General features: G+C 45.5%; 1 protein-coding gene across 2 annotated transcripts in view; it reads right to left on the minus strand.

The window, feature by feature from the left end:
* Positions 1–418: 418 nt before the first annotated feature.
* Positions 419–24,542, minus strand: part of LRRK1 (leucine rich repeat kinase 1) — an 82,685-nt gene continuing 58,561 nt past the window's right edge. For both annotated transcript variants that reach the window (XM_052807947.1, XM_052807948.1), the window contains 14 exons: positions 23,697–23,868; positions 22,100–22,263; positions 20,664–20,803; positions 18,838–19,087; positions 17,250–17,416; positions 15,939–16,136; positions 14,996–15,273; positions 14,610–14,804; positions 13,629–13,780; positions 11,879–11,996; positions 10,424–10,540; positions 4,531–5,366; positions 3,846–3,947; positions 419–1,928 (listed from right to left, as the gene is read on the minus strand). In XM_052807947.1, coding sequence (XP_052663907.1) covers positions 1,751–1,928; positions 3,846–3,947; positions 4,531–5,366; positions 10,424–10,540; positions 11,879–11,996; positions 13,629–13,780; positions 14,610–14,804; positions 14,996–15,273; positions 15,939–16,136; positions 17,250–17,416; positions 18,838–19,087; positions 20,664–20,803; positions 22,100–22,263; positions 23,697–23,868 — 3,067 coding nt within the window. In that variant the 3' untranslated portion in view covers positions 419–1,750. The remainder of the gene's footprint in view (positions 1,929–3,845; positions 3,948–4,530; positions 5,367–10,423; positions 10,541–11,878; positions 11,997–13,628; positions 13,781–14,609; positions 14,805–14,995; positions 15,274–15,938; positions 16,137–17,249; positions 17,417–18,837; positions 19,088–20,663; positions 20,804–22,099; positions 22,264–23,696; positions 23,869–24,542) is intronic.

A 24,542-nucleotide genomic window follows, 5' to 3' on the forward strand; every position in this document is an offset into this window, starting at 1 on the left:
CAGCAGGACTGGAAGTAGGTGACACAGTTTCAGGGAAATGCAGTTAATTAGCCCTGACACAGATACAGCTATTTCACAGCTAAGCTTGAGTCAGGATAAACTCTCGGGGCAGCTGTGAAAATGCCTGTCAAATGGCAGTAGCAGTGAAGGGCTGAGCCACCTCTTCCCCATGGCCAAGACAACAGGCAGGAGAGCTTGTCCTGGTGAGGGAGAGAAAACCAGGGCGCAGTGGTGCTGCCACAGGAGCCGCAGGGGGACGGAAACAGGTAAGGCCGGGTAAGGAGACAGACTGTACTTGTAAACCTGATTCAGGCTATGCTCATCAGGAGGACAAGCATTTTAATCAGACACTGCAAACCCCAAACACCCTGCATACAGGCATGGGTTGCCAATAAAAAGCGCCACCAATACAGTGTCATTGTGGGGAGGAATCTGTTTATTTTAAGATCCACTCTATTTCTGAAGAAGGATATTTTAGCAGCCTGCAACAGAAATGTGAACCAGAGGGTTAACCTGCCCATTCGGCCTTGGCCAGCCTTGCCGATGCTCACACAAGTTTCTTGGGATAGAAAAAAAAAGGTCCAAAATTCGAACTGTACACCTTTTTACAGGGTGCTTAGCCAGGCTCACTTTTTACACTGCTGTACATGCTTGGGATAACTAAGTGCAATTATATTCAGAGCCAATACATCATCCCAGGCCACTAATGAAGATAAAATAAAAGCTGTGGTGAGCAGAAGCTGCACAGACACACAGGCAAATTAAGCTTATTGTGTTCCTGATACTCCAGAGTGCATTTACCAAGAGGAAGAGGAGTGGAGCAAAGACAGTTTATAAACCTTCCTGGTCACAGGGCTCCCTTCTCTTACACCAGGAAGTATCTGTCAAACCGAGTGGCTTTGCTTTGTATCAATCAATCAGCTCTATTTACAAGTGACTTTGCAACAGTGCAATTAAATAGCTCACTCACTTACTGAGATATTGTGCAGTATTACTGGCAGATTATTTTAGGCGCTCTCACAGTAACGCTGTACCACAATAGCTTTTAGGAACCAGAAATGCAGTGGTCAGCCAAAGCTTATTGCTGGTTCTTACACCTGGATGTCTCTACACAGCAGTCACAATGGGCTACACCTGAAGTAGCCTCTAACAAACTTGCAGGGATGTGGGTAGCAGCCCTGCAGCGCAGGGCTTCCAGCGGATGCATTTCCCCCGGGAGCAGGGTGGATTAGCCCACAGTGAACCGCACCACCGGCCAGCAGGCAATGAGGACTATAACGTGCTCAGGCTCCCAGGAAAGAGCCCGCTGAGGTTAACAGAGCTCTCCTGGCTGACAATATACACTATAAAAGCAGCAGCAGCAGCAGCCAGGGCATGCTGAAGGTGAGGAAGGAATTTAAAATGGGGAAGAAGAAACTGGAAACAGAGGCATGAGCAGACCTGCAGCCACCTCCACCTTCTGCTCTCGACTACTGCAGGGGAGCATGTGACGGAGCAAGAGAGCGGAGAGAGAGCCCAGCTCCCGGGCTCGTCTCTGCCCTGCTCACACCAGTTTCTTCAGTCCCCAAAAGCCCTGACGGGGCTCCAACCATGGGAACCCTGCAGTGCTCATTAGCAGCAAACCAGACGCACACTCCCCCCACGCACCCCTCGTCCCCTCCCTCTCCAGGGCTGTGTCATGGAGTCCAGGCGCACTCAGAACAGGATGCTTCCATCTTTCGTCGAGCCTCCATTCCCAGCACCACAAGCACTACCTTCTTTTTCGCATGCAGGTTTCAAGCCTTCCCAGCTCTTCGTAGGCCTGGTAGAAAACGTCAAAGTCTCTGGCACTCCAGCCCCTCCAGACAGCCAGGCACCATTCCATGTTTTCATTCTCAAAGCAGCACACAACTGTGTCCTTTGCTATGAGAGCAGCATCCACCAGCGTCCTGGGAAAAGAAGAACAGAGCAGAGAAGGGCATTACAGCGGAAAGCAGCTCTGCTAACACAGCACACTGTTGCTCATCTGGGAGGCACTGACTCACAAGCTTTCCTTTCCAGCTACCGAATCTCTTTTTATAAGCTGCAAATCCTTGAGAAAGGAGAACGTAACAAAGAGAGGGATCAGAAACCATGTCACGACAAAAGCAAGTCGCTCAGTGACATGGGAAAAGATTTTTAAAGGGATTCAGGTGCCTAAATATGCAGGTGGGTGCTTAAGTCTGCTGTGACATTTTGAAGCTGCTGTTAATCTCCCAATTTGCTACATCCACAGACTCTTTTGCCTGCTGCCAGCTGGGCATTTTCAAAACAGCTCCATCATGCCACAGCTAACAGGCTGCCAAGAGCTTCCGCAGCCTGAAATACAGTGTGGAAGTGGGATGGAGCCCAGCTCTGCCAGCTCAGGGTATGAGCCCTGAGTGCAGACCAGCAGGCATGGCTATGGCAACAGCCCAGGGATCCGCAAAGTTTGTGTAGGAGAAGTCTGCATGACAGCGTCATGTTGCATCTGCTTCCCTTCATGGTCTCTGAGCACATTACCTGATCAAACAACAGTAGTTGAAGCTGGCCCTGCAGATACCCCAGAGGGAGGGGGCCAGGCAGAAGATGACATTTTTGTCCTTGCAGGGTTCAAGGGACAGGAGTCCAGCCCTTGCTGGGCTCTTTCTACCGCTCTGATAGCAGATGGGGGAAGACCAGCCCCAAATTTTTTCCCCAGAAGGGCCCCTAGATGGGGAGCACTTGCAACAAGGGCTGTTCTTGGCAGCTGGTTTTTATCACAAACTGTCCCTAAGAAGCCACCTCCGTTCCCTCACCTCCCTACCCTGCTCTGCACTTGGAAAGGCTTAGAGGAGGCAGGCACTATCCATTGGTCTTTATCCTGCTCTTAAAACAGGGTGAGTCAACGGCCACTGTGCCTGAACCAGCCAGGCTGCACAGCAGCAAAGCAGGACAAGTCTGAGATGGCAGCGTCACTTTGCCTTAACTCCACACTTAATTTGGGTAAAGCAAAATCAACCTAAGAGTATCTGTGAACAATAAAGAGAATACTCCACTCCCAACTAACTAGTAAAGACACTCAGTTCACAAGTAGAGGGAATGGCAGGAGCACTTTGATCTCTTGTTGTGTTTTCCCAGTGGTAATAAATGATCATTTATAATCCTTAGCACTGCTTAACCTCCATTTGTTTGGACATAAATAGTACAATCCCAGACTGGTATTTAAGTGATCAGCAGGAACACCCCCATCTCTCTAGCAGCCATTTATTTACCTGGACTCTCGTTCACTGTATGAAACATTTTAAATTAATGCATATAACTGCTCTCCCCTGTGCTCCAGGAGCCTTCCCCCGGCCCGTCACTGCCGACAGCACAAAGGTGCTCATTTAGAGCCAGAACGTCAACCTGAGCCACGTGAATGCAGCCACAGACAAGCACTGCACTCGGGATAAATACACCTCTTGTTCTTAACGCAGGGCCTGAGTCTGCCAAGCTCTACCGCTCTTCTGTCAGGTGCCCTCAGAGCACTGGGAGTCAGCACCAGGCAGGATCAGACCGATGTTTATCGCATTGTGCAAGACTGTCCTGCCTGTCTCATTATGGGGGTACTTGGTCTTGGTGGCTTTTGGAGACCAGACCATGGTCGTGGTGCCCTCCCCTCACCAACTGTCGTGCTGTAAGAGCATGCACATGCCTGGATGTGCAACCAGCAACTGTGTCTCCTCTGGCTGGGACCTTCTCAGATGCTGCTGGAAGCCAAGAGGAAGCTCCCAAGAGCCCCCAGAGCCTGCAGAACCATCCTCTGTCACCCAGTCCCCTTCTGCTCCTGGAGACTGGTGTGATGGGCACTGCCCAGTCAGCCTCACCCGTAGGGAGCCAGTTCCCCAGCCTTCAGCACAGCGATCACTCTGCCCCGCTGGGTGCCGGATTCTTTCTCCAGTCCGATAACGATAATATCCCCTCCTCTCCTAGAAGAGAAGCGAGGGAGATGTTACATGTACTCAGCAATGGGGACTGCTGAGAGCTGAGGAAGATCCATGCTGGATATCCATCCTCTCTGCTGCAATCCCTCCTGCAGTTACACGACCTTTTGCAGGGAAGGGGGCACTGTGATGCCAGTGGGGCATCCTGAATCCACTACAGCAAGAGCCCCCGTGACAGACAAAATCAGATTCCCAGTGGCTTCCATCAGCTCAACAGGAGGCAACAGGACTTGCCAGGGTTGCGTCTGAGCAAGGAAGCTGCCTGCTGTTCTTTGTTTCCTCGGTAGCTGGGGAAACAGGGCTTTGAGTCTTACCACCCACCTTCTCATTCTGCTGAAATCTGGCAGGACCCTAGATGTACCATTTTGCTCAGCACTAGGTATCTTTGAAAAGGAGTAGAAAATCAATGTACCATTGTACTGGGAACAAAATTTCTTAATGGTAACTTGATTTTCTGGCCAGGTGAATCATACTGGGAATGCGAAAGCTCCTGAATTAGCCTGAACTAATCCCACATTCAGCCCAGGAGGGATTTTGACAAAGTTGCTTTGACAAGTGACCCACTTACCTGGGGATCCATATGAGGTCTTTTACTGGAAGAATCTTGACAGCTTGGAGATGCTGCATATTGTCACCTGCAGGCATAGCATCGTGATCCAGGGAAGGCTTCAGCTCATGAAATTTGTCAGACTCCTCAAAATCTGTGGAGAGCGGTGCACTGGAAGAGCTCATGGGTGAGCTGGGTAGGCTGGAGGGGCATCGAGTTACCCTGTTAGGAGGCGAGGAGGAGTAGGAAGACACAGAGCAATAATCTGTGAGTGAGTCCTGGTGGTTTAGTATCTGGGTGCCAACCTCTGGGCTGTAGATAATGCTCATGTCCACCAGCGGGTTACTCTCCATCGCTTTGCGGTTTATAGGTGCCGTAGCTGGGATGGCTGCAGAAGGTTGTTGGATTGTAAACATGTCCCTGAGGGGGCTGCAGTCTCCGCAGAAGTAGCGCGCACAGAGCTGGTAGGTGGTAACATGATACATCACCAGGAAGTTGCTTATATCGTCCAGACACCACACCACCTCCTCCCCGTGACACTCAGAGTTGCAGGCGATAGATGTGATCACTGATGGCGGGCTGAAGGGCTCCAGCCTCCTGCTGATCTCCATTGTGCCACAGTCTATGATGAGGATGCCGGGGCCGTTGCTGTACCAGACCTCCGCTCCGCTGTTGGTGATCTCCATGGCCTTCACAGGGTACGGGTTCTGCCGGGGGTCGTCATCAGAAATGTTGAATTTGGACCTGTTTGCTGTGTGGGAGCACAGGTAGGAGCAGCTGTCCCCTGGGATGCCCTGGGACACTGAAAACACTGCTACAAGTCCATCCGACAAGCCGGCCAGCACCACATACGAGTTCTGCAAGAAAGAAAGCAGATTCACTATCCAGATTCTTCACTTCTCTGCAATATGAGAGCTTTCAATCCCAGAGGCTCTGGCTGCCTCTCACAATCCTGCAAGTACACTAGTAACTTACCCCAAACCACTCAGTGATAACAGCAACATAAAAAGAAGTCATTACATAGAAGCTGCTGCAGAGCCACACTCCTCTCACCCAGTATTACCTCTCTCTTTATTGGCAAGGGAGGACAGACGGACCTGGCAGCCTGCCCCAAAGGTTAACAAATTCAAGCTGGAGTATGTTCAGAAACAGCCATCATGATCCTAGGAATCCAGCTGTAGAAACCCGGCTCATTTCCAAAAAGGAGTAAAGCTATTGCTATCAGTGTAGGTAGGAAAGGAATGGAAGAAATACAGTAAAAATTGAAAGAAGGGGAGGCAATCCTCTTGCAAACAAGAGCATACAGTGATCGCTCTGCATCCGATCTCTGCTGCTTAGACAGCAACACTCCTCCCAGGGACGTGCTCTGTGTCTCGGATCCCTGGCAGCTCAGAGACATCCCAGCAAAGGGCACAGAAGCAGCAGCAGTTCAGCAAAGCAGCTGCCAAGTGCCATGAACAATTCTGCAGGTAGTTAAAAACCTGCCCCTAAATGTACAGATGTGTTGGCTGCAGGAGCCATGGCTGACACCGAGCTCCAGTGCTGCGCTCTGCAGCACTGCTGCGATGGATACCATCACGTTCCGTGGATGGGACCCGGTGAGAAGGCCACGGCTTGACGGATCTCTGACTCCTCCAGCTCATCACAGCGGTGCAAATTGCTGTTAAACACACTGGGAAATGGATCTCTTGGGAACAAAACTTCCCATGACCTTGGGTTTGTACCAGAAACTCTCCCATCTGTGAAGCAGATAAAACAATACCTACCTCAAAGGCCTTTCCACTTCCTCCCCGTGGAGCAATAAATTCTAAAAAAAGACCCTTTGCCCAGGGCTCTTTTGCTTTTGTTACAATCTGGCTGGACTAAGCAAAGCAAAACGAACAGAACCAGACAGAGCACCGCCAGCTGAACCGACACAGCCTCACCCCTCTGCAGTCCAGCCGTGGCAGAAAGCCCTGCCTCCCGGCGTGCCCGGGACGCCAGCGACGCTGCCTGCCTCTGCGAGATGGGATGGGGACTCGGCATCACCCCTTGCTGCTCATAAATTAAGGGAAAGCCTGTGCCCTTCCAGGGATCTTGGCTGTGCCAGCCCTGGAATATAGCCCCCAGACTGCTTAAGTCCACAGAGGCCGAAATCAGTATCTTGAATAGCTCCCAGATATCAAGGGGCAGACAGCATAGAGGTAAGTACTAGTTTAATTGATAGTACTGTTTCCAAGGCTCATTAAGAGTCTTGGACAAAAAGACACTATCTGCATACAAAGTATGAGTAAAACCATGAGTGTACTGAGCCCATATGACTAATCCAAATCACAGCAGAATTTTACTGTAATGGGAAAACCTAGGGAAGCAAGTGGAAAGTTGTGAAATGGGACTTGGACTTTAACTCAGTCCAGTCCCAATTCTCTAACCACTAATTAAAAGAAACCCAAATGGCCTGCAGTGTTCGGTGCCATGTCCCCGCTGCCATGTGGATCTGATGCAAAGACTCCTGGATATGGGATTGCCAGGGAGTTCCATTGATAGGTTGGAACATGGCACGAAGCTTTGCACAAGCTGGGTTTTGGGTTACTTTTTCTTTGGAAAGGAGTTCAATTATTTAAAACAGAACAAAACAAAGCAGAAGAGCCCACATTGATGGAAATGGTCCAACTTTTTCAGTCCAAAGGACCCTGCACAATAGGTATTTCTTACTAAAAATGGAAAATTTAAATTGAAATGGGAACATCTGAAATTAACTGTAATATGGGTATGTTAACCTGAACTGCTCCTAGTGTGACACAGGACACTATTAAAGTCTTCAGAGATCTCCATAATTTTGTCTCATTTGATTTGAAAATGCTGAATTATCCAAGCATTTTCACAAAAAATATTTTTATTTCTTTGATTAGCACCAGCTACTGCAGAACAGAATCCAGATTCCACTTTGGGTTCCATAGGCCAAATCTCCCCAGCACTGAGCAATCGGCACCACAACCGGGCAAAGCTGCATCAGTGATCCCCACCCAGCTTTACCAGTAATACTGACTCTGCCAAATCCTAGCCTGTCTGGAATAGCACAATGGTGGACGCAAATCTGGAAGATATTTTATGCTTTGGGGCACTTATTACTCACTGCCTTGGCTATTGGGACCTGTTTGTATCCAGCCACTGTTGTTATCTCTCTGTTTAAGAAACGAGGAGTAGGAACTCAAAAGCAGAGAAATGCCCTCAACCTGCCATCCCTTGCCTGACTGAGACGAGGGAGTGACCTGACCCATTTCACAGAAGACTACGGCAAAGGCCACCCACCCATGGGTGCCACCGGCTCGCCAGACTTTATTAGGTGCAGCCAGGCAGCGAGGCAAAACTCTTCGAATCAGGGTATTACAACAGTGACCAAAGGCAGGCAGGGCAGCAGCCTCCAGAAACCTTAAGTAACTTTCTCAGAATTCATTTTCAACATTTGGGCTCCACAAAGAGCCAACAAAAACACACAGCAACAAAACTGCATTTGAAGTCTCCGTCCTGCCAGAAGTCCTGCTGTGCCAGGGAGGAAGGCCTCTGAGCGGGGCTGTGACGGTATGTGATGTGCAGGAGATGAGCTGGCTCCAGACGTCCTGTCCTCGCAGCTGAGGACACTGCAAGGCTCGGAGCCGCCGGGTTGGCTGCTGTGAGCAGGTTAAAAAAAAATACAGCCCCTGACACCACGGCCTCGGTCACCTCCTCCTCTCTTCCCCGCATGGTCTGGCACTGCTGGCAGCGAACGCCATGGCAGGCTGCAGCCTTTAAATGCAGCTTTTGTTTTCATGCGTTCCAGGTTTTTGCAAGAGGCCAGAGGCTTGCACCCATTCAGATTTCTCTCTACCTCAACATCTTTTTGTAAGAATGCTGCAAACCAATTCAGAAAGCATCTTGTTTTGCTCTTTTTAACCTGTTTGTTTGGCTTTTTTCTGAAAGGGAATTTACTGAAAATTTTATTGTTTGCCAAAACCAGTGATACTGCTGACAGAAAGCATGCAACAAAAAAGCTTAAATTGTACAAGACTTTTCCTTGGCGGCTGAGTTTTGGATTCTGGGCCCCTCTCTGCTGCTTTTAAATTTCCATGATGCTTCCTTTGGATGAGAAACCAAGTTTTGGAAACTATTTCTTTTGGATCAGTCTTCCCAAGGCAGTCATAAAGAATTCCCCTTCCCAGCAACATCCCTCGGCAATTCTCTGACTGCAAGTTACCTCACATCTCATCAGTTAAAGGCTTTCTTCCCAGGGAAGTGCAAGCAATTCTCTTCTCCACTGGACAATAATGACTATGTGATAACTGTGATACAGCTCACTGCGCTGTACAGTGAGTTTGACAAGTGTAAGCTTTCCACTTAGCTTTGTTGGAAGAACTGGCCGTTTCAGTTTCTTGCCAACCTGGTCTGCACATCCCTATGGCTGCTGCTCTGGCTATTTCACTGCCAAACTCATTCATAGAAAGGAGAGAGGAAAAAGTAAGTCCAATAAACTAAGAAGGAGTGCGCCGAAGGGATGTGGATTTCTGGAAGGTTGGGTAGGGTCGGGGGAGGAAGGGAGGTGTCTAGACTCAATATTACTATTGTAGGGCCTGGCATTATTTATGACATTTTCTAGGCAAGCCACAAACTGAAAATAGAAACCAGGAGACATAAAGCCACTCGTAACCCCTGAGGAATGGCTTTGCAAGCTGTATGACAGTGGAAAAGCTGAAAGTGAAAGACTCGTTCGACTGTCCTGGACAAAACCTCAGGCAGCATGAAAAAGAAATTTGCCCTACATATCAGAAATGAAACTCCACAGTGGAGAAATGCTGCAGGTCTGGGAGCCAAAGAAAGCCGACAGATGCAGCCTCCCGGTGGGTGAAATTTATTCCTGTGCCAATTTTAGATCTATGCCCTACTTCAGTTGTACTTACACCATGTTTGGAAGTGAAGCGGTACACCTTACACTAACCATCTGCTTCGGATTCAGTTTGCAGCGATGCACCAGTCCAAGCAAATGAGCCAGAAATGGACAATAATGCAGAACAGGCATTTGGTACAAAACAGCTCCACTGTCACTCCGAGAGCTGCTCCATATTGAGCTTTTAGACACATACCAGTCTGCTGGCATTTGCAAAAACTACACAGCTACCAATAATGTTGGAACATAATTATATGTTTTTACTTGAGGTGGCTGTAAGCAAACCGGAGGCAATTTAGCCCAAAACCAGTTTTTATACATCTCCCAAGACTTGCCCGCAATAGGCAGTCATGTCAGATTTCTCTTGCCAGTACCTCGATGTTAGCAATTCCAGAACTAGACAGATAGTATATAACTTCTGTTATTACCTGTAAGAGTAATTACCGTATTACCCGTAACAGCTGTATTACCCATAAGAGCTATATTATCTAAGTGTTCCCATTCAAAACCAAAAAAAGAAATGTGGCTGAGCCTAGGAAATATTTCAAGATGATTGTGCACACAAATGACAGCACGCGGACACACCAAGAAAAGAGTGGGTACAAGAGCAAGGATATACCCAAGTCCTCCATTAGCAGTTAACAAATCTCTATTCTAATTATTGTTTCATGTCCTCTCTACTTTGCTTGATCAGCCTAAACCTTGTCTTCCAGTGATGTGGAAACACAGCTGGAAAACTTCCTTGCAGAGGAATTTGATCTATTTTGACTATTTTCCCAGCAGGCTTGGAGGTGCCAGCTTTGGACCCCTGACTCAGGCTCCTGCATACACCTCTGTCTTCTGGCAGAGGCACAAAGACCTGGAAACCTTCTCCTCACACTGCCAAAATGTTCCTGGGCATTGCAAAGTCCTTCACCACTAGCTAGTGACAAGCCACGCAAACCCTGGCAGCTTGGCCCGGCAGCAGACGGCTTAGTCTCACTGACGCCCCTTTTCCTTTAGGTTCCTCCTTACCTTTTTGACAACAGGCATTACTAGAAAGCAGCTCACAGTAGCAGGAGTGTCTAAACCCTTCTGCGGAGTCTTTAGAGGACACATGCCCTGCAACCCATACACAGAAATCTTCTGGTCCTATAAAAGAGCACATAAAATTCTATACATTTCATTCATCTTCCATGCTTTTCATACTTAACATCAAATTGGTTCCAAAACCAGTTTTAACTTGTATTTTTTCATATCCAAAGCCTGGATTTCAGTTTGTTTTCCCTGGAGAGCATTTGCCCTGTCTGTGGGTAGAAAGCAGGTACTGCCTTCCCCAGAATGAGCTGTGGACAATACATGCACTATCCAAAAGCCACCAAAATCACTGCTGTAGGTGTTTTAGTACCACATCTTAAAGTAGCATTTGACAACCCTGACTGCACAAATCCAAAATGTGCCAGGACAATTGAAACATGTTGTATGTTATTCTGCATTAATCTGTCAATTCAAGGAAAACTAGTATTACATTGTATGTGGAATTACACCTGCTCTACACCTCATAAATCTACTAAACTGACAGAGCACCCAGTTTGGGGAATAGCAACACATTTCATTTTGATCAAAAAGGTGGAAACACAATGCTTTAAGATTTTTTAATTTTAATTTTTCTATACTTCTTGTTATGAAAAAAATAGAAATATTTGAACTTTACCTCTATTTGGGAACAAAAAGAGACAAAATATCTTATTTTCCTATCAGGGAAAAAAGATCTATATTCTCACTCAGTTACAGCATCCATACTAGGGTGGAGTGAATTAACCAACACAATTAACCAACACAAATTATTTATTCAGCAAGTGTGGCCTTTTTTCCCCACTCTGAAACACTGAACTTCAGGAATGTTTCAATTTGCCTCAGCTATTTTTTGTTTGTTTTGTGTCAAACGACTGTGTCACAACTGGCTGACACTTAACACAGCCCTTTTTGATGGGCGGACAGGGGCTCTGAGGAATAAATGAGCCATGCTCTCTCACTCTTATCTTTTTAGCTACAGTTTTCCACAGTGAACACAAAACTTGGGTACCCATTTCCCACCAACTTTCAAATCCCTCAGGCCTCTTTCAAAACCCCACCCTTAAACGCATGGTTTCTTTCACTGCTTCCCTTTATCGCTTACAGATAAGGCCATTTCCCAGAAGAAACCCTGGGTACAGATACGCTACAATCTGGAGAGTTTCGCCTTGGAAAGCCGAGGTTCCCACGATTGCTTTGAACACCAGGAGGCACGATTTTGATCTAGATATCAGCTATGTAACAGGTAGAAACAATACACCCGGAGACAGCAGATGCAGTCACACTGCTCATCTGAGACGCCCATTGTCTCAAACACTCTCAGCTTTACTAATTTAATAGGCTCTTTCTCTTCATTTTTGTCTCTTCTAACGAGGCCCCTCTTGACTGGGGCACTGAAGTGCAGACAACACTCACCTCAGTGGCAGTCCAGAGGGCATTCTGAAATTTTAGTTGGCAGCATAGCTTCATTCCCGGGCAGCTCATCCTCTCCACTTCTATGACTCCTTTCTCTGGATTCACCACTGTGTAGTTTCTGAAAGGAGCAAATAAGAATTTCCTATAGCCAACATTCAGCCTGCAAACTGCTACAGGACGGCACTCGGCACTTTTGGCCACGGTGTAACATGACTGTCCAGATGTGGATGATGCTGCAAGGCTCTCTACCTCTCCAAATGGTCTTTGTAAAGGAAGAGAAATACAGATGTGCCACAGCTCTTCCTCAGGGGGCAGATATGCAACTGCTTCTGTGAAAATTTAAACTCAGCTATCTGACTTTGCATGGAAATGGATTAGGAGAACTTAACATGGTCTGTTACTATAATACAGCTGTGAGACAAATAGCTCCAGCTGAATAGCAGTAATTAATAGCTGGGAGGTCTTAGCCATCTTGCCCATTAGGTTCTCAAGAGAATATGTGCTCATTCTCCAAGTCCACTGCCTCAGTATTATCTGGCTTCATTACTTATTCTAGTATATAAACAGAAGAACGTGATTCTTCCAAATAAGAGCAAAGATCTGTAATCTGATAAAATAATTTATAAATATGACTAATTAATATTTTTGTAACTAAAACAGTTTTGTTTGTTTGGGGTTTGGGGAAGTTTACTGGGTTTGGGTGTTTGAACAATAACTGGATATTCACAACCACATCTGTGAGCCCCAGATGTTTTACCAACTGTGGCACAAGCAATTACACACCCTGAAATCTGTCACGTATAAGTAATTTGCTATTCAGCAGTCTCCAGCAAGTGGATTGTCCAGTCAGGAAGCAGATTCACTGAGATATATTGCTGTGAATATTTGGACAACATCCATGCATTCAAAATACATCTGTGAGTCCCATGTGTTTCACCAGTTTTAGCAGGAATAGTTATACTGTCTGCACTGAACGACTGACCAGGCACCACAAATAGCAAAGCAAATCATTCATGAACAAATCACGTACCTTTCCTATTAGGTTAATGGTTACAAATAATGAACACATTAATATAAAATTCAGATCAGTTTGCGAATGTTTCCAAATAAGATTGGGGCTATAAAAATCAGTAACATCCATAAAAATAAACCTAACTAGCCATGGGTCACATGTGGCTGAGCAAAATACCATCATCTCAGTCACAATTTAATAACATTTAAAGCACATGCCTATTCAGTATAGCACACATTTTACTGGCAGTATACACTTGGATGCACACACAGCTTCAGGCATGTGGTTAACTCCTGATGATTTCAATAGGATTTAAGCATGTGCTTAATTGCTTTGCAGAACAGAGATGGAACTGCAGTCTCAATTAGGAAAGGTTTAGTGTTAAATGGCCTCATTAGGAAAGGCAGAACATGTCTGTTCTCATGTGCAAATGCTTCATCCTGTGTGTATGAATCATTACACTGCCCTAATCTTCTCCTCATATTAACTGAAGCAGAGTTAAGCTCATTAAATATCCTTTATAAAGCAACCACTGTTCCCAATTAAAAGAGCTTGGGAAAACAGTGTTCACCGTATCCTTGGCATTCACCCAAATTCACTTTCACCTTCTTTACCTCCCTCCCAGAGGCATAAGTGAAGACGCTGAAGGATTTTTAAGAATCCTTAAAAGAAAGGATAAAGATGGAAAGAAAAAGAAAAAAGAAAAGAAGAAAGAATTACTAATATGAGCCATCTCACCTGGTGTCTTCCTTCCCATCCCAGAACACCACAGTGTACTCCTGTCCTTGAGAGCAGAAGAAGGAAGACTGTTTCCCACAGGATAGCAGGTACATAAATGTTGCAAAGGTAGGATCTTTCATCTGTCCTACCACAGAAATGGCCAGTGGACGCTGTGGGGAAAGGAAAAGAGAAAGACATATGTCGCAAAGGACAGCTGGAGTTCCAGACGGAATAAAAGAATAATAATAATAATAATAATAATAATTATTATTATTATTATTATTATTTCTTAAAGCTAGAGAGCCAAGAAGTAGGACTTCTTTAATAAATGCTTCTGCTACTTTCTCTAATCCACACCAAATTCTCCTTATAAATCCCACCTGGTTGGTTCTTAGCATCCTCCATACACCAGACACCGAAGCCAAACCTCTTCTGTACTTCCATGGTTTGGTCTGTGTTTCTCTTACATATCTTATTAATTTCTTCAGGTGTATGAATTTTGGAAACTGACCCACTGTCATGATAGTGTCTAGCTGTTTGTGAGTCAAGCTGACATCTGTTTGGAGGACAGCAACTCTGAAACACCAACTTGTAATTAATGAAAAATGTAACGCAGCATAATCTTCTTCTCGTACTTTGAACCCTTTTCTTCCTCGTACTGCCTTTTATAATCTCGGGGTTTTAGAAGTCTTTGCAGTTACAGTCACAGCATGATAGTGTAGCTGTTTTTAGAAATTATGGGTAATGTCTTGCCCTAGTGAAAACAATAGCTTAACTGCCATTGACATCAAGGGACCTTCATGTCACCACAGATGTCTAAGACCACCAATCTGCCATAGCTTCATTCACAAAACTCTCATTTAAGTCAACAGAAGTTCTGGGCCGTATCAGCAGGAGGGGTAAATGGGCAATGGAGCTGTTCTGCTGTACTGAGAGTGAGCTGCCAGATCCCTGTAGCTATATGATCAGAAAACACTGGTCATGAGGGTTGTCTTGTACCTTTTCTGGCTTAGTGTCCCAACACTCCATCATGAGTGCCTGCATCCTATATAGCTGCACCTCTTCTGGCTGCCCGAGAACAGGACGGATCCCTTTAGAGAGCTTCTTTGCAATCTGGAGCTGGTGTTGTCCCAGCACAGGCCGCTGACCAGACAGCAGTTCATAGAGGACCATCCCATATGAGAACATGTCAACCTAGAGCCAGAAACAGAGAGAAAAAAACAGGGCAAACCTCCATTAGTGGGTGGAGAGGAGAGCAAGGAAGGCTGTGGTGGGAAAGCTAGTGCTGCACATCATACGTGTATAAGGGAACTCAGCCCCATGCATGAAGACAGCCACCCACCACTGTCACGCAGCAGCTGCGCCCACAGATACACCACAGTTACCTTCTCATCGTAGACTATGCGAGGCCTGATCTCAGGAGCTTGGTAGCCTGGTGTGCCTTCCACGCCAAGCGCACCTTCGTGGAAAGACTGCCGGGAGATTCCGTAGTCGGAGAGTTTGATATTGATGTGCTCTTTGATGTCCAGGGACCACACCAAAATATTGTCTGACTTCAGGTCGCAGAAGATGATGTTCTTCTTATGCAGGTAGGCAAGGCCTGTTACAATCTGATACGCTACTTTGTGTGTCAGCATGTGTCCCAGCGGCACAAAGGAAGACCCTGGCACAAAGGAACAGCCTGTCTTCAGTTCTTGTAATTACAGTAACTGCTTTTTTTTTTTTTCCCTTTCTCTTTTTCTTTTAAACTCCAGAGCAATAACTAACAACCTTTTAAAACATCATTCAATGCCACGATTTGAAATGACACTGTTCGTGTTACTATACACGTCTGACAGTTCTATTAGATTCTTTTTTTAAACCCCTCCACTTCTAGACCCCTAAATCTTCTGGTGAGAATTAGCATTTGACTGAAAGTTGACACAAAGCCAAGGTGCCAAGAGGGTCAGATGGCCTCAACCTCTCTTGGAATTAGCGTCATTCATTTGACAGTGACAGAAATACAGATAATTATGAGAGAATTTATGGTGCCAGACACCCATCTGCAGGGGAAAGAACACAGGATTACTGTGAAGTGAGATGCACTTCCTATTAATTTGCAGAGAAATTGAAAATCCAGGTCTCCAAAGTAGTTTTGAAAATCCTGAGCATCAATTTCTACTAGGTTCCCAAAGGCACAGTTTAAGAGCAATTCCATCCCTCCCACTTCCGCTAGTCTGCAAAAAAATCCCCTTCAGTAAATCAAGCAGTAATTTAAATGTTGCTGACCATTTGTCACTACCATGACTTGGAGAGTGAGCTCTCCCAGGAGGGAGACCCTGCTTTTACCTTTGGAGTTTTCAGACAATACAGTGGTGAGGCTGCCCAGAGGGGCCAGCTCTAGGGCAAAGCAGAGAGGATGGATGCTGATGCCAATGAGGGAGACGATGCAGGGGTGTTGCAGTGAGTGGAGCATGCTGGCCTCCTGGCGAAACTCGGAGAAGTTCTTCATGGCATCCATGGCTCTCAGGTGTTTCAGCATCGTATCTGGCAAGACACACAAACCCCTTCTCACTTCCCAGCTGAGAAACCAAGTCAGAAACTCTTTGGAAGGTGCTGAGCAAATGCTGCAGGAGGAAGGCAGCTTGTGGGCTTATGCCAAACAGCAAGGCTTTAAGCTGCATCCTCATGTTGATGCATGAGCCACTAACAGACATTGGCTATAAGCAGGATACATACGGCTGCCTCAGGAAGTAAGTGCTCCCTTGGTCCTTTAACACCAACCTTGAGTATGTCTAGCACACACTGTTCTCATATATCACCTGGATGATTTTGGAAAACTCGTGCTGTGCTTTTTAAAGCAGGGACTCTCTGGGTGTCAGTGTCACATTGCAGACCCTTTGGCAGAAGGAGTCTTCCCTACCCTTTCCTGGCTGCCCTGCCAGAAGAGGGACCCTTCACAGCAACTGTCCTTCTGCCAAGGGACACCACAGGCTGCTCAGACAGGTCTGGTCTTTCCAAAGGTTATTTGTCACTGGGACAGCAGCTGGCCCCCTCCACAGCTTAGGGGTTCACTGCATCCTTCCCTGACAAAAATGAAGAAAATGAGGCACTTTCCCCTTTCCTTTATCCATGGACTGAGGCTCTGCTGGAAACCTGGGCTTGACAGACAGCATGTGCAGTATGAGAGCCTGTCCCTGCCTGGAGGAGCTGGCAGGCTGAGAAGGATCTCCAATTTTCTTTCTGTAGCTACTAGCACAGATGGAGTAAAAGACTTATTCAAAGGTGGAGACCCACAAGTCCTTAGTGCAAACCCAAGCAAATCCACACTTATTGCCAAATAGCTTGGGAACAGGTGATGAAATCTTGCCTCCCACCCCAATCAAGGGCTCTGCATTGGCAACCTATGAGTCCACCCATTGACCTGCAGGAGAGAAGCTTCCTGCAGTGTCAATGACCTTCAACGCTACAAATGCTTTCATGAAGGACTCTTTAAGATGCAGCCTCTTCCTCCATGGAAACACATCAATTTTGCTCTATATTTCAAAGCTGTATTTAAACAGGTGCTGCCAGCACTTCGGAGAGCGAAGGCTCTTTGGTCTTAGCTTCGGATCGCAGACTGCAAGAGCCGATTCCTGACACCGATTCTGTACACTGTACCTGCAGCTGAAGTGGGAGAACCCTTGCATTTTTTAATCTGAAATCTCTTCACAGCCACTGGTTTTCCTTGGTATCGTGCCCGATATATAATGGTCCCACTTCCACCCTGGCCAAGAACGTTGTTTTCATTTTCACTGCATTCCAGTTTGCTATTTTCCAGGAACAGTCTGCCAAAAAGAGATTGGGGCTTTGTAATTAAAAGTTTCAAAGACATTGTAAATTCATGTTTTTAATGTGATTTCCATTTTCACAAATCCCTAATAGGTTCTTGTCTTATCTACTGAGAGGACTGGATCACCTAAACTACCTTGGTCATCTCAATGTACTCTATGGTGGCTCGTATTGTACAACAGATTTCTCGCAGAAAAAAGTAACTTTGGCAAATAAGCAAAAAAGGCTTTTTACTAATTTATCCCACAAGAATCAAACAGATCTGGAAAGCACATAAGCTCCTTTTCCAAGCAGATGACACAGGTACAGATATTTGTACCATTTATCTGTATTAATGATTTTTTTGCTTCGTTTACCTCCTGTTCATCTTTTCTCTGCTGAAGCAGGACAGAATGTTTATGAACAGCCCCACACTCTGAAACCTGATTAGTCAAATCAGCTTACTGTTCCCAGGCTGCAATTCATCATTTCCCCACTCTTCCAGAGACTACTTTTACAGCTGTTCACACTTCAAACATCTCCATTCGCCTCTCACCCGTCAAATAAATCTCTAGGAGATAGCACTGCGAGGAGGGCTGTCGTGATGAGCCGGTGGGTTGTTTGCCCAGTAAAATGACCCTAAGAAAGGAACAGGGGCCAGTGGGAGCACAGAAAGCTCTGACAGCAGCCAACAGGACACAGTTTGGTCTAGATGTCTCATGGCTCTGCATCGGGCACAGAAAGGTCTGAGAGAGTGTGAACTGAAAGGGATGTGGGTCTCCTGTCCTGCCTGCTGTCAGGAGGTCTCTTGCTCTACACACTAAGTAAAAAGGGGTATAAGACAGAACCCATCTGGAAATGCAGTTAAACAGCTTAAAGATTTGGCAGTGCTGCTATGGGTAGGGAAAGAGCTGTTTCAGCTGTTCAGAACTGCCACACATCCAACAGCCCTCAGCCAAGCAGGAGCCTTGACTCAATGTGAATTCTCTAGTGGTGTCTATATAAATTCACTCACCTACAGGCTCTTCAAAACTAAAAGCGATTTCAGAGCCAATCTTGTGATGCAGCAGCACTTCCTTTTGGTTTTGCCATATTAAAATCTCCTTTCTGGGATCCCAGAAAGACTCCAACTACAGAAAGCTCTGGCCAGAGTACTCGGCAATGCAGGACAGCTGCGGCTTTAAAAAGGGACTTTCACAATGCACCACAGTGATCTCAAAGGACCCCCCAAAGTGATGACTTAGATAATCGCTGTGTGCTGACCCAAGCAAGTGTGCTGACCACCAGGAGTGCAGTTTAGGATGAATTGCCAGAGCTGGGTTTGAGAGCAGATGAATTTGTTTCCTGGGGACAGTATGTTCCTCTAGCAGAGGTGACTTAGGAAACCAAATTATATAGGTAGACTGAAACTTAACCAAAGGCTATCAAATAACATTACCTGGCAGGAAAATCGGTCATGAAAAGCTCTGGGACCAGCTCTTGGAGAGAAACAGGGATGTCAGGGTGGTTAGGACATGCAATGTAGTCCAGTTCAATGGCAGTCAGGACACAGTCCTCCATGTTAAAGTACTGCGTGTCCTCCGCCTTCTCACCACACTCATTATCCTCCGGCTTGGAAGCTGCACAGATGTGGCAGGGCACATACTGCTCCATCAGCAACGTGCCATCACTCTCAGTGGCTGTGAGTGCTTCAAAGCAAGCAAGCAAAGAGAAAACAACACAACTCACATAAACTGAGAAAGAACGACAGTTCCTAGTGCATCCAAATATCTACAGTCACTACCTGGATCCACTGGCTGAAAATGGTCACACGCATGAAAGTAGCAGTTTACTGCAGTGTATTGACTGGAATAAGAAAACAGCTTTTTGCAAAGTATATACAGATAGCAGGGACAGTACTGAGAAGACAGGACTGTTGACATAACTTAACAGCTACTCTGCTTTGGTCACAGGCTTGTGAAGAAAATATATTCAGGACCAGTAGAAATTAGAAGTATAGGACTAAAGCATTGGAGAGAACCTCCTACTTGCTGGGTGACTCTGTGTGAACTGCATACAGGGATCAGCGCATATACTAAAGAGCATGACCATGCAGTAGAAGGATGGCAGCTGTGAGGCTGCTCAGGAACCCCAGCCACATCTGTTTCGCAGACTGCAAGCTGCCAGATGGCTTCAGATGGAGAGCAGGCATGGGAAACGGGAATGGGAGTGGACTCAGACGCATGGCATGCTGCGCTCAGGCTCGGTGCTTCAGGTGCAGGCTAGGAGTAAGCACCCACCTGCAGCACTCAAGATAGGAACATGGTCACCTGTGGGCTCCCTCACAGGCAAGGTTTTCAGCCCCTCTGGGGGAAACATGGATTCTACCAAGACTAAACCTCTGGGAGGTTCACACATCTCCCGCTGACTACAGATGGATTTTGTGGTGACAGGCTCCATTAACTGCCCACAATTAGGCAGGATGAATGCAGGCCATAGCCTTTGAAGTCGTGACTCTTCTCAAGCTTCAGGGATTAATGTTATCATTATTTTAATCCAAAGGCAAATAAAATCGCCTTTTATCTCCATAATATGCAGAACATGAATATGTGAGAGTGCACAACTGTTTCCTCCAGAGAGCCTCCAATTAAGAGATTTTGGCAGTGCTTTCTAGACCAGTGTGGGATGACAAAGAACACTTCAGATTTTGTTTTGGTTTCAAACAACGTGTATTGGGGTTGCAAACAGCCTGCTGGGTAACAGCAGGATCTGTGCTGATCAGAGGAAAAACAACTGCTGGAGTCAAGGAAGTTACCTTGGCACAGAATCCTTGGTATCATATTCTCTCATGCCTCTCCCATCACAATTTTATAAATTACAGGGTGTTAGAAACGGTGGGCAAATGCTGATCCCAGCTGATGCCAAAACGAGTTCTGCCATCAAGGGACAGTGCCAAGGAGTTTGCGCCAAATCCTGTCCCTGCTACGAGCACTGGAAGAGTCTCTTGAAATCCTATGGAAGCAGGTCCTGTTTGAACTGTAATGTTTCATGTGTGCTTGCGGTGACTGACACACTGAAAGACACAATGTCTAGACCAAGGTGTGCTGGCAAATATTCTTGATCTGTCTGCAGGTTATCAACTTTTCTCAAACTTTATTGGCTTGAGCCTGTCAGAGCCTGAGGGCTCTCCAATTAACATGCAATATTGTGCACCTGGGGAGCTGTCAAAGAACCTTCTATTAAAAAGATGTAATAATGCACAGAAAATTACAGCAGTTCTCTTACCAGGAAACCACTGGTCTATCAAAGAGTTGACATGATCTGTTATGAATGCCATTGCTGAAAAGTCTCTTACTTCTGACTGGCAAACGATTTTAATTCCACCACTTTTTTTCTTTTTCCAGTTCACATCAGAAGACTCGACACTGCGTAAGAGAGCCAAAAGACAGCCGCATGAAGCTTTTGTGAAGTATCAGTGTCAACAAACTTTCTTTCGCACAGGAAACCTGAGTTACACAATAACACGTAGTTCTTAAGTAATCAAAATAAAAAGCAATCTAGCTTTGAGGATGATTTTCAATTCAGTCTGTTCTGCAAATGACTTTCAGGAGAGAATTCTTGCACAGAAATGTCAGTTGCTCACAACGGGTAAATGCTACAGAAGGCCAGACCCAGAGAAAACTCTGGCCTAAGTGGACTGAGTATGATGGAGAGTTTTGACAGAAATGCCCCATACAGAATGATGGAGGGTCAGTAGTTTTAAAAATTGGTAACAAAACTCCAGTGGCATAATAATAATAATAATAATAATAATAATAATAAAAAAACTTAAAATAACTGCTTGGAAAAGTTTATGGACTTAACAATTTTTGTGCAAATCTCCCCCCCCCCCAACCCCCCCCCCCCCCTTTTAATACAAAGAGCTGAGTTCTGTAACTCAGTGAAGTACATGGGGAGATAAGAGTATGATCACCACCATGGTCCAGAATTAAGGATCCCAGCTTGTGATTTGCAATGTCTGGTTCCAAGTCTCTACTCAGCGCGGACTGCCTAGATGAACTCAGGAAAGTCACTGTGCCCTTCTGGTCTCCAACCATGCAACAGCACCAGTGGTTCCTCCCTACCTTGCCAGGGACTAGAAGAGCAAATGCATCTGCAGATACTACAAAGATGAAAGTCTTAAGTGGCTGCCTACTCTCTGCATTTATGAAAGAACATGGACAACAGGTCTTATGCAGGCTTGCAGCCAGCAGACACTCTGCCTTGGCCAGCTTAAACCAGTTAGCCATAGTCCCTGTCGCATGCAGTCTGATAGCACAGAAGCACCTCCATTGATCTGGATTACTGCCACACAGTGGTGAAGTTTTAGGATTCAGTGGAAAACTCACTGACGTAGGGAAATCTCTGCATGTGAAAATGCATGAATTTACGCTGGCAAAGAGTTCTGGTCTGAATATCGCTTTCTGTTTTCAGACCTCTTTAAATTTGTGGCTGCAATAACACATAAGGTTGATAATATTCAGAACTGCCAAACAATCAGTTATTCATCATTTTTGTCACCAGTTGTTACCAGATGAGTTATGTCTATTAGAAGAGCCTCCTCTTCTACTGATGAGTGAGCATATAGCATGAGTCAGGCCCATTCATCTCCATTCAGATGATGTGTTTCGTACACTCTATTAGTCCCCTGTCAAGCATGCTGCATTATGAACACAAATTACCTAAGATAGCCTCCATCAAAGGTAACGAACAGACCTTCCTGCCAGTAAACAGTGTGAGTCCTTTTGACTCGGAACGTGCTGCAGCGGTTCCTCTGGGTGCCTGTGAAGCTGTAGATGGTCACCTTTTTGTTTCTTGTCTTGGTGTTCTTCTTGTTTTCAAAAAGCTGAAACAAGCAAAAAAGCATGAAAATCATTAAATTATTGAAATTTCTCATAAGGATGTTGTTTTAATCAAGCAATAAGATGACTTCTTTTTTTGGCCTTCACAGGTGCTATCATACCTTTTCCATTAAAGAGCAACTTGTGCTCATAAAAAAATTTTGCAATGGAATGAAAATGCATGCAGTAAAATTGGTTTTGCAGCAACTGAAGTATTTTTCATGCCACTCAAAAAGGAACAATTTCATATCAGTGAACAAAGTTAATTCTGTAACTGTGACATTTGTTATACGAATTCTGCATTTGCAAAAGTCTTATAAACCTAAAGAAGAGCTAAATGTTCTAGTGAATGATTAAGTCTGCCCTCAATGTAGAGAGTTAACTTTTCCACTTGTTTCAGTGGGAGGAAGATGGCTTTTCTCCAAGACACTTCAAACCAGCACTTAGAGCAAAATGTATTTTTGTTTTAAAACCAAAGACTTAGTCTGCAGAACTCCACTGTACTCATTGCTCCAATGCTTATTTGTCTGCAGACGGGTCTGACGCCTGGGATCCTTTCCATTCACTTCAGTGAGGACTGGATGAGGTCCCTAGCAAAGGTGCTCTAGTGTTATGTAGTGCCCATGAGGATGTAAGCAAGGGGTTGCCAAGACAGCCTGTTAAAACAGGTAAAGTTATTACATGGTTTGAGAAGCCTGGAACACAGAGGACCTTCCAAAAACAGGTATCATGTTTTCCATGTTCTGTACATCAATGACAGAACACAGTTTAAATGGACAGCTGTTAAGAAGATACCACAGTAGTACTAAAAATATTTTGCAGGTATTTATTATGGTTTCCAGCAGGGCTATGTTTTCAGATATAAGCTGCTGCAAATATGTCTGTAACAACATCAAAATTCACTTAGCTTTCAGAACCTTACAAACACTAATGATATGCATACCACTTGCACTAATAGGGTGCCTGCTTGCACTCATTATCCCATTAAGGCAACAGTCCTGTAATTTTTTTCTCATTTAAACCTATATAGATTCAGATAGCTGACTTTGGTGGAGCTACTCCAGATCTCCTCTGGCAAACGACGTGAGCAGAGTCTGGCCCAGTGGAACAGTCATAGACAAGAGCCGCAGGCAGAATTCCAATTACTTGTAATTGGAAGATGCTGGAGGTACTGAGACCTTCCAGGGAATCATGTTGTAAAGAGGCCATGGAGAACGCAGGCTTTCTTCCCCAGTGTCAATTTGTTGTTCTAAATGACACCTACTGTGAAAACAGAATCGGATTTTGATTGCACAGTCTCATCTCTCCCTATTTACTCAAATAATGTTATTGACGTTTGTGACTGAAGCAAGCTGGATGTGAAGAGACACCCACTAGCACTTATATTTAACAACAACTTTAGCTGTCATCTTTTGCTTGCAGAGATACAGTAACCTACCTGGAGGTCCATCTCGGCCAGGCTAATTAACATTCGGGCTATGAATCTTTGCCAAAAGCCAACTGGGACAAAACTCATCTTGAAGACCCTTTGGACTGTGTTTGTGGTCTGGTGGCAGAGCCCGTGGATATCTAACGCTGGCTTGGTAGGAAGCAGATGAGGGAGGAGGTAGCTGAAACACATCAAATTCAACAGCTCAAATTTTAGCTACAGCTTGTAACAGTGAGTACATTGTTACTGGATAATAAGGCGATTCAGTCTCCAAAGAGATTTTTAATGGCACAGCCTACTGCATATAAAAAAGCTTTTAGAGTAAAGGTGCTGCAGCAATACATGGAGAAATTCATTTACACTATGGAAGCAAGCAGAGGCAAAACAGACATTACATAATTCAGCCAGGGCTATTGGATAGGACTAAAATTGACGTAATGAGCAGGACATTTGTGTAATCTCAAATTAAATGCATTAAAATATAAGAGTCATTAAAACAGCTGTGATGTTGGAACTTATGTTTTTGGTATCTTTACTACTCTGCCCTGGTAGTAAGCAGAGAATTACAGCTGTGCTCCTATGTCGAACAGAAGATAAATGCAAAAACAACCTACAGCAGCTCAGCTTCAGTAAGCCCAGAAGGTGGGGAGAGGAGGTGTCATGGGAGGTGGCAATGAGGCAGTTACAGGCTGCAGGGACTGGACTGCTCTGGCTCTGATCCCAGTTCCAGAATGAGAGCATCTTATGGGTCAACATTACAGGGTTTCCTGCTGTACCATACTGCAGCTGATGGATTCCCTACTACAGCCCTGACAAACTCCTAGGGCAAGAGCTCACTTTGCCAGACTCATGCCA

The sequence above is a fragment of the Harpia harpyja genome, chromosome 14 (genome assembly GCF_026419915.1).
Source record: "Harpia harpyja isolate bHarHar1 chromosome 14, bHarHar1 primary haplotype, whole genome shotgun sequence".
NCBI classification, from domain to species: Eukaryota; Metazoa; Chordata; class Aves; order Accipitriformes; family Accipitridae; genus Harpia; species Harpia harpyja.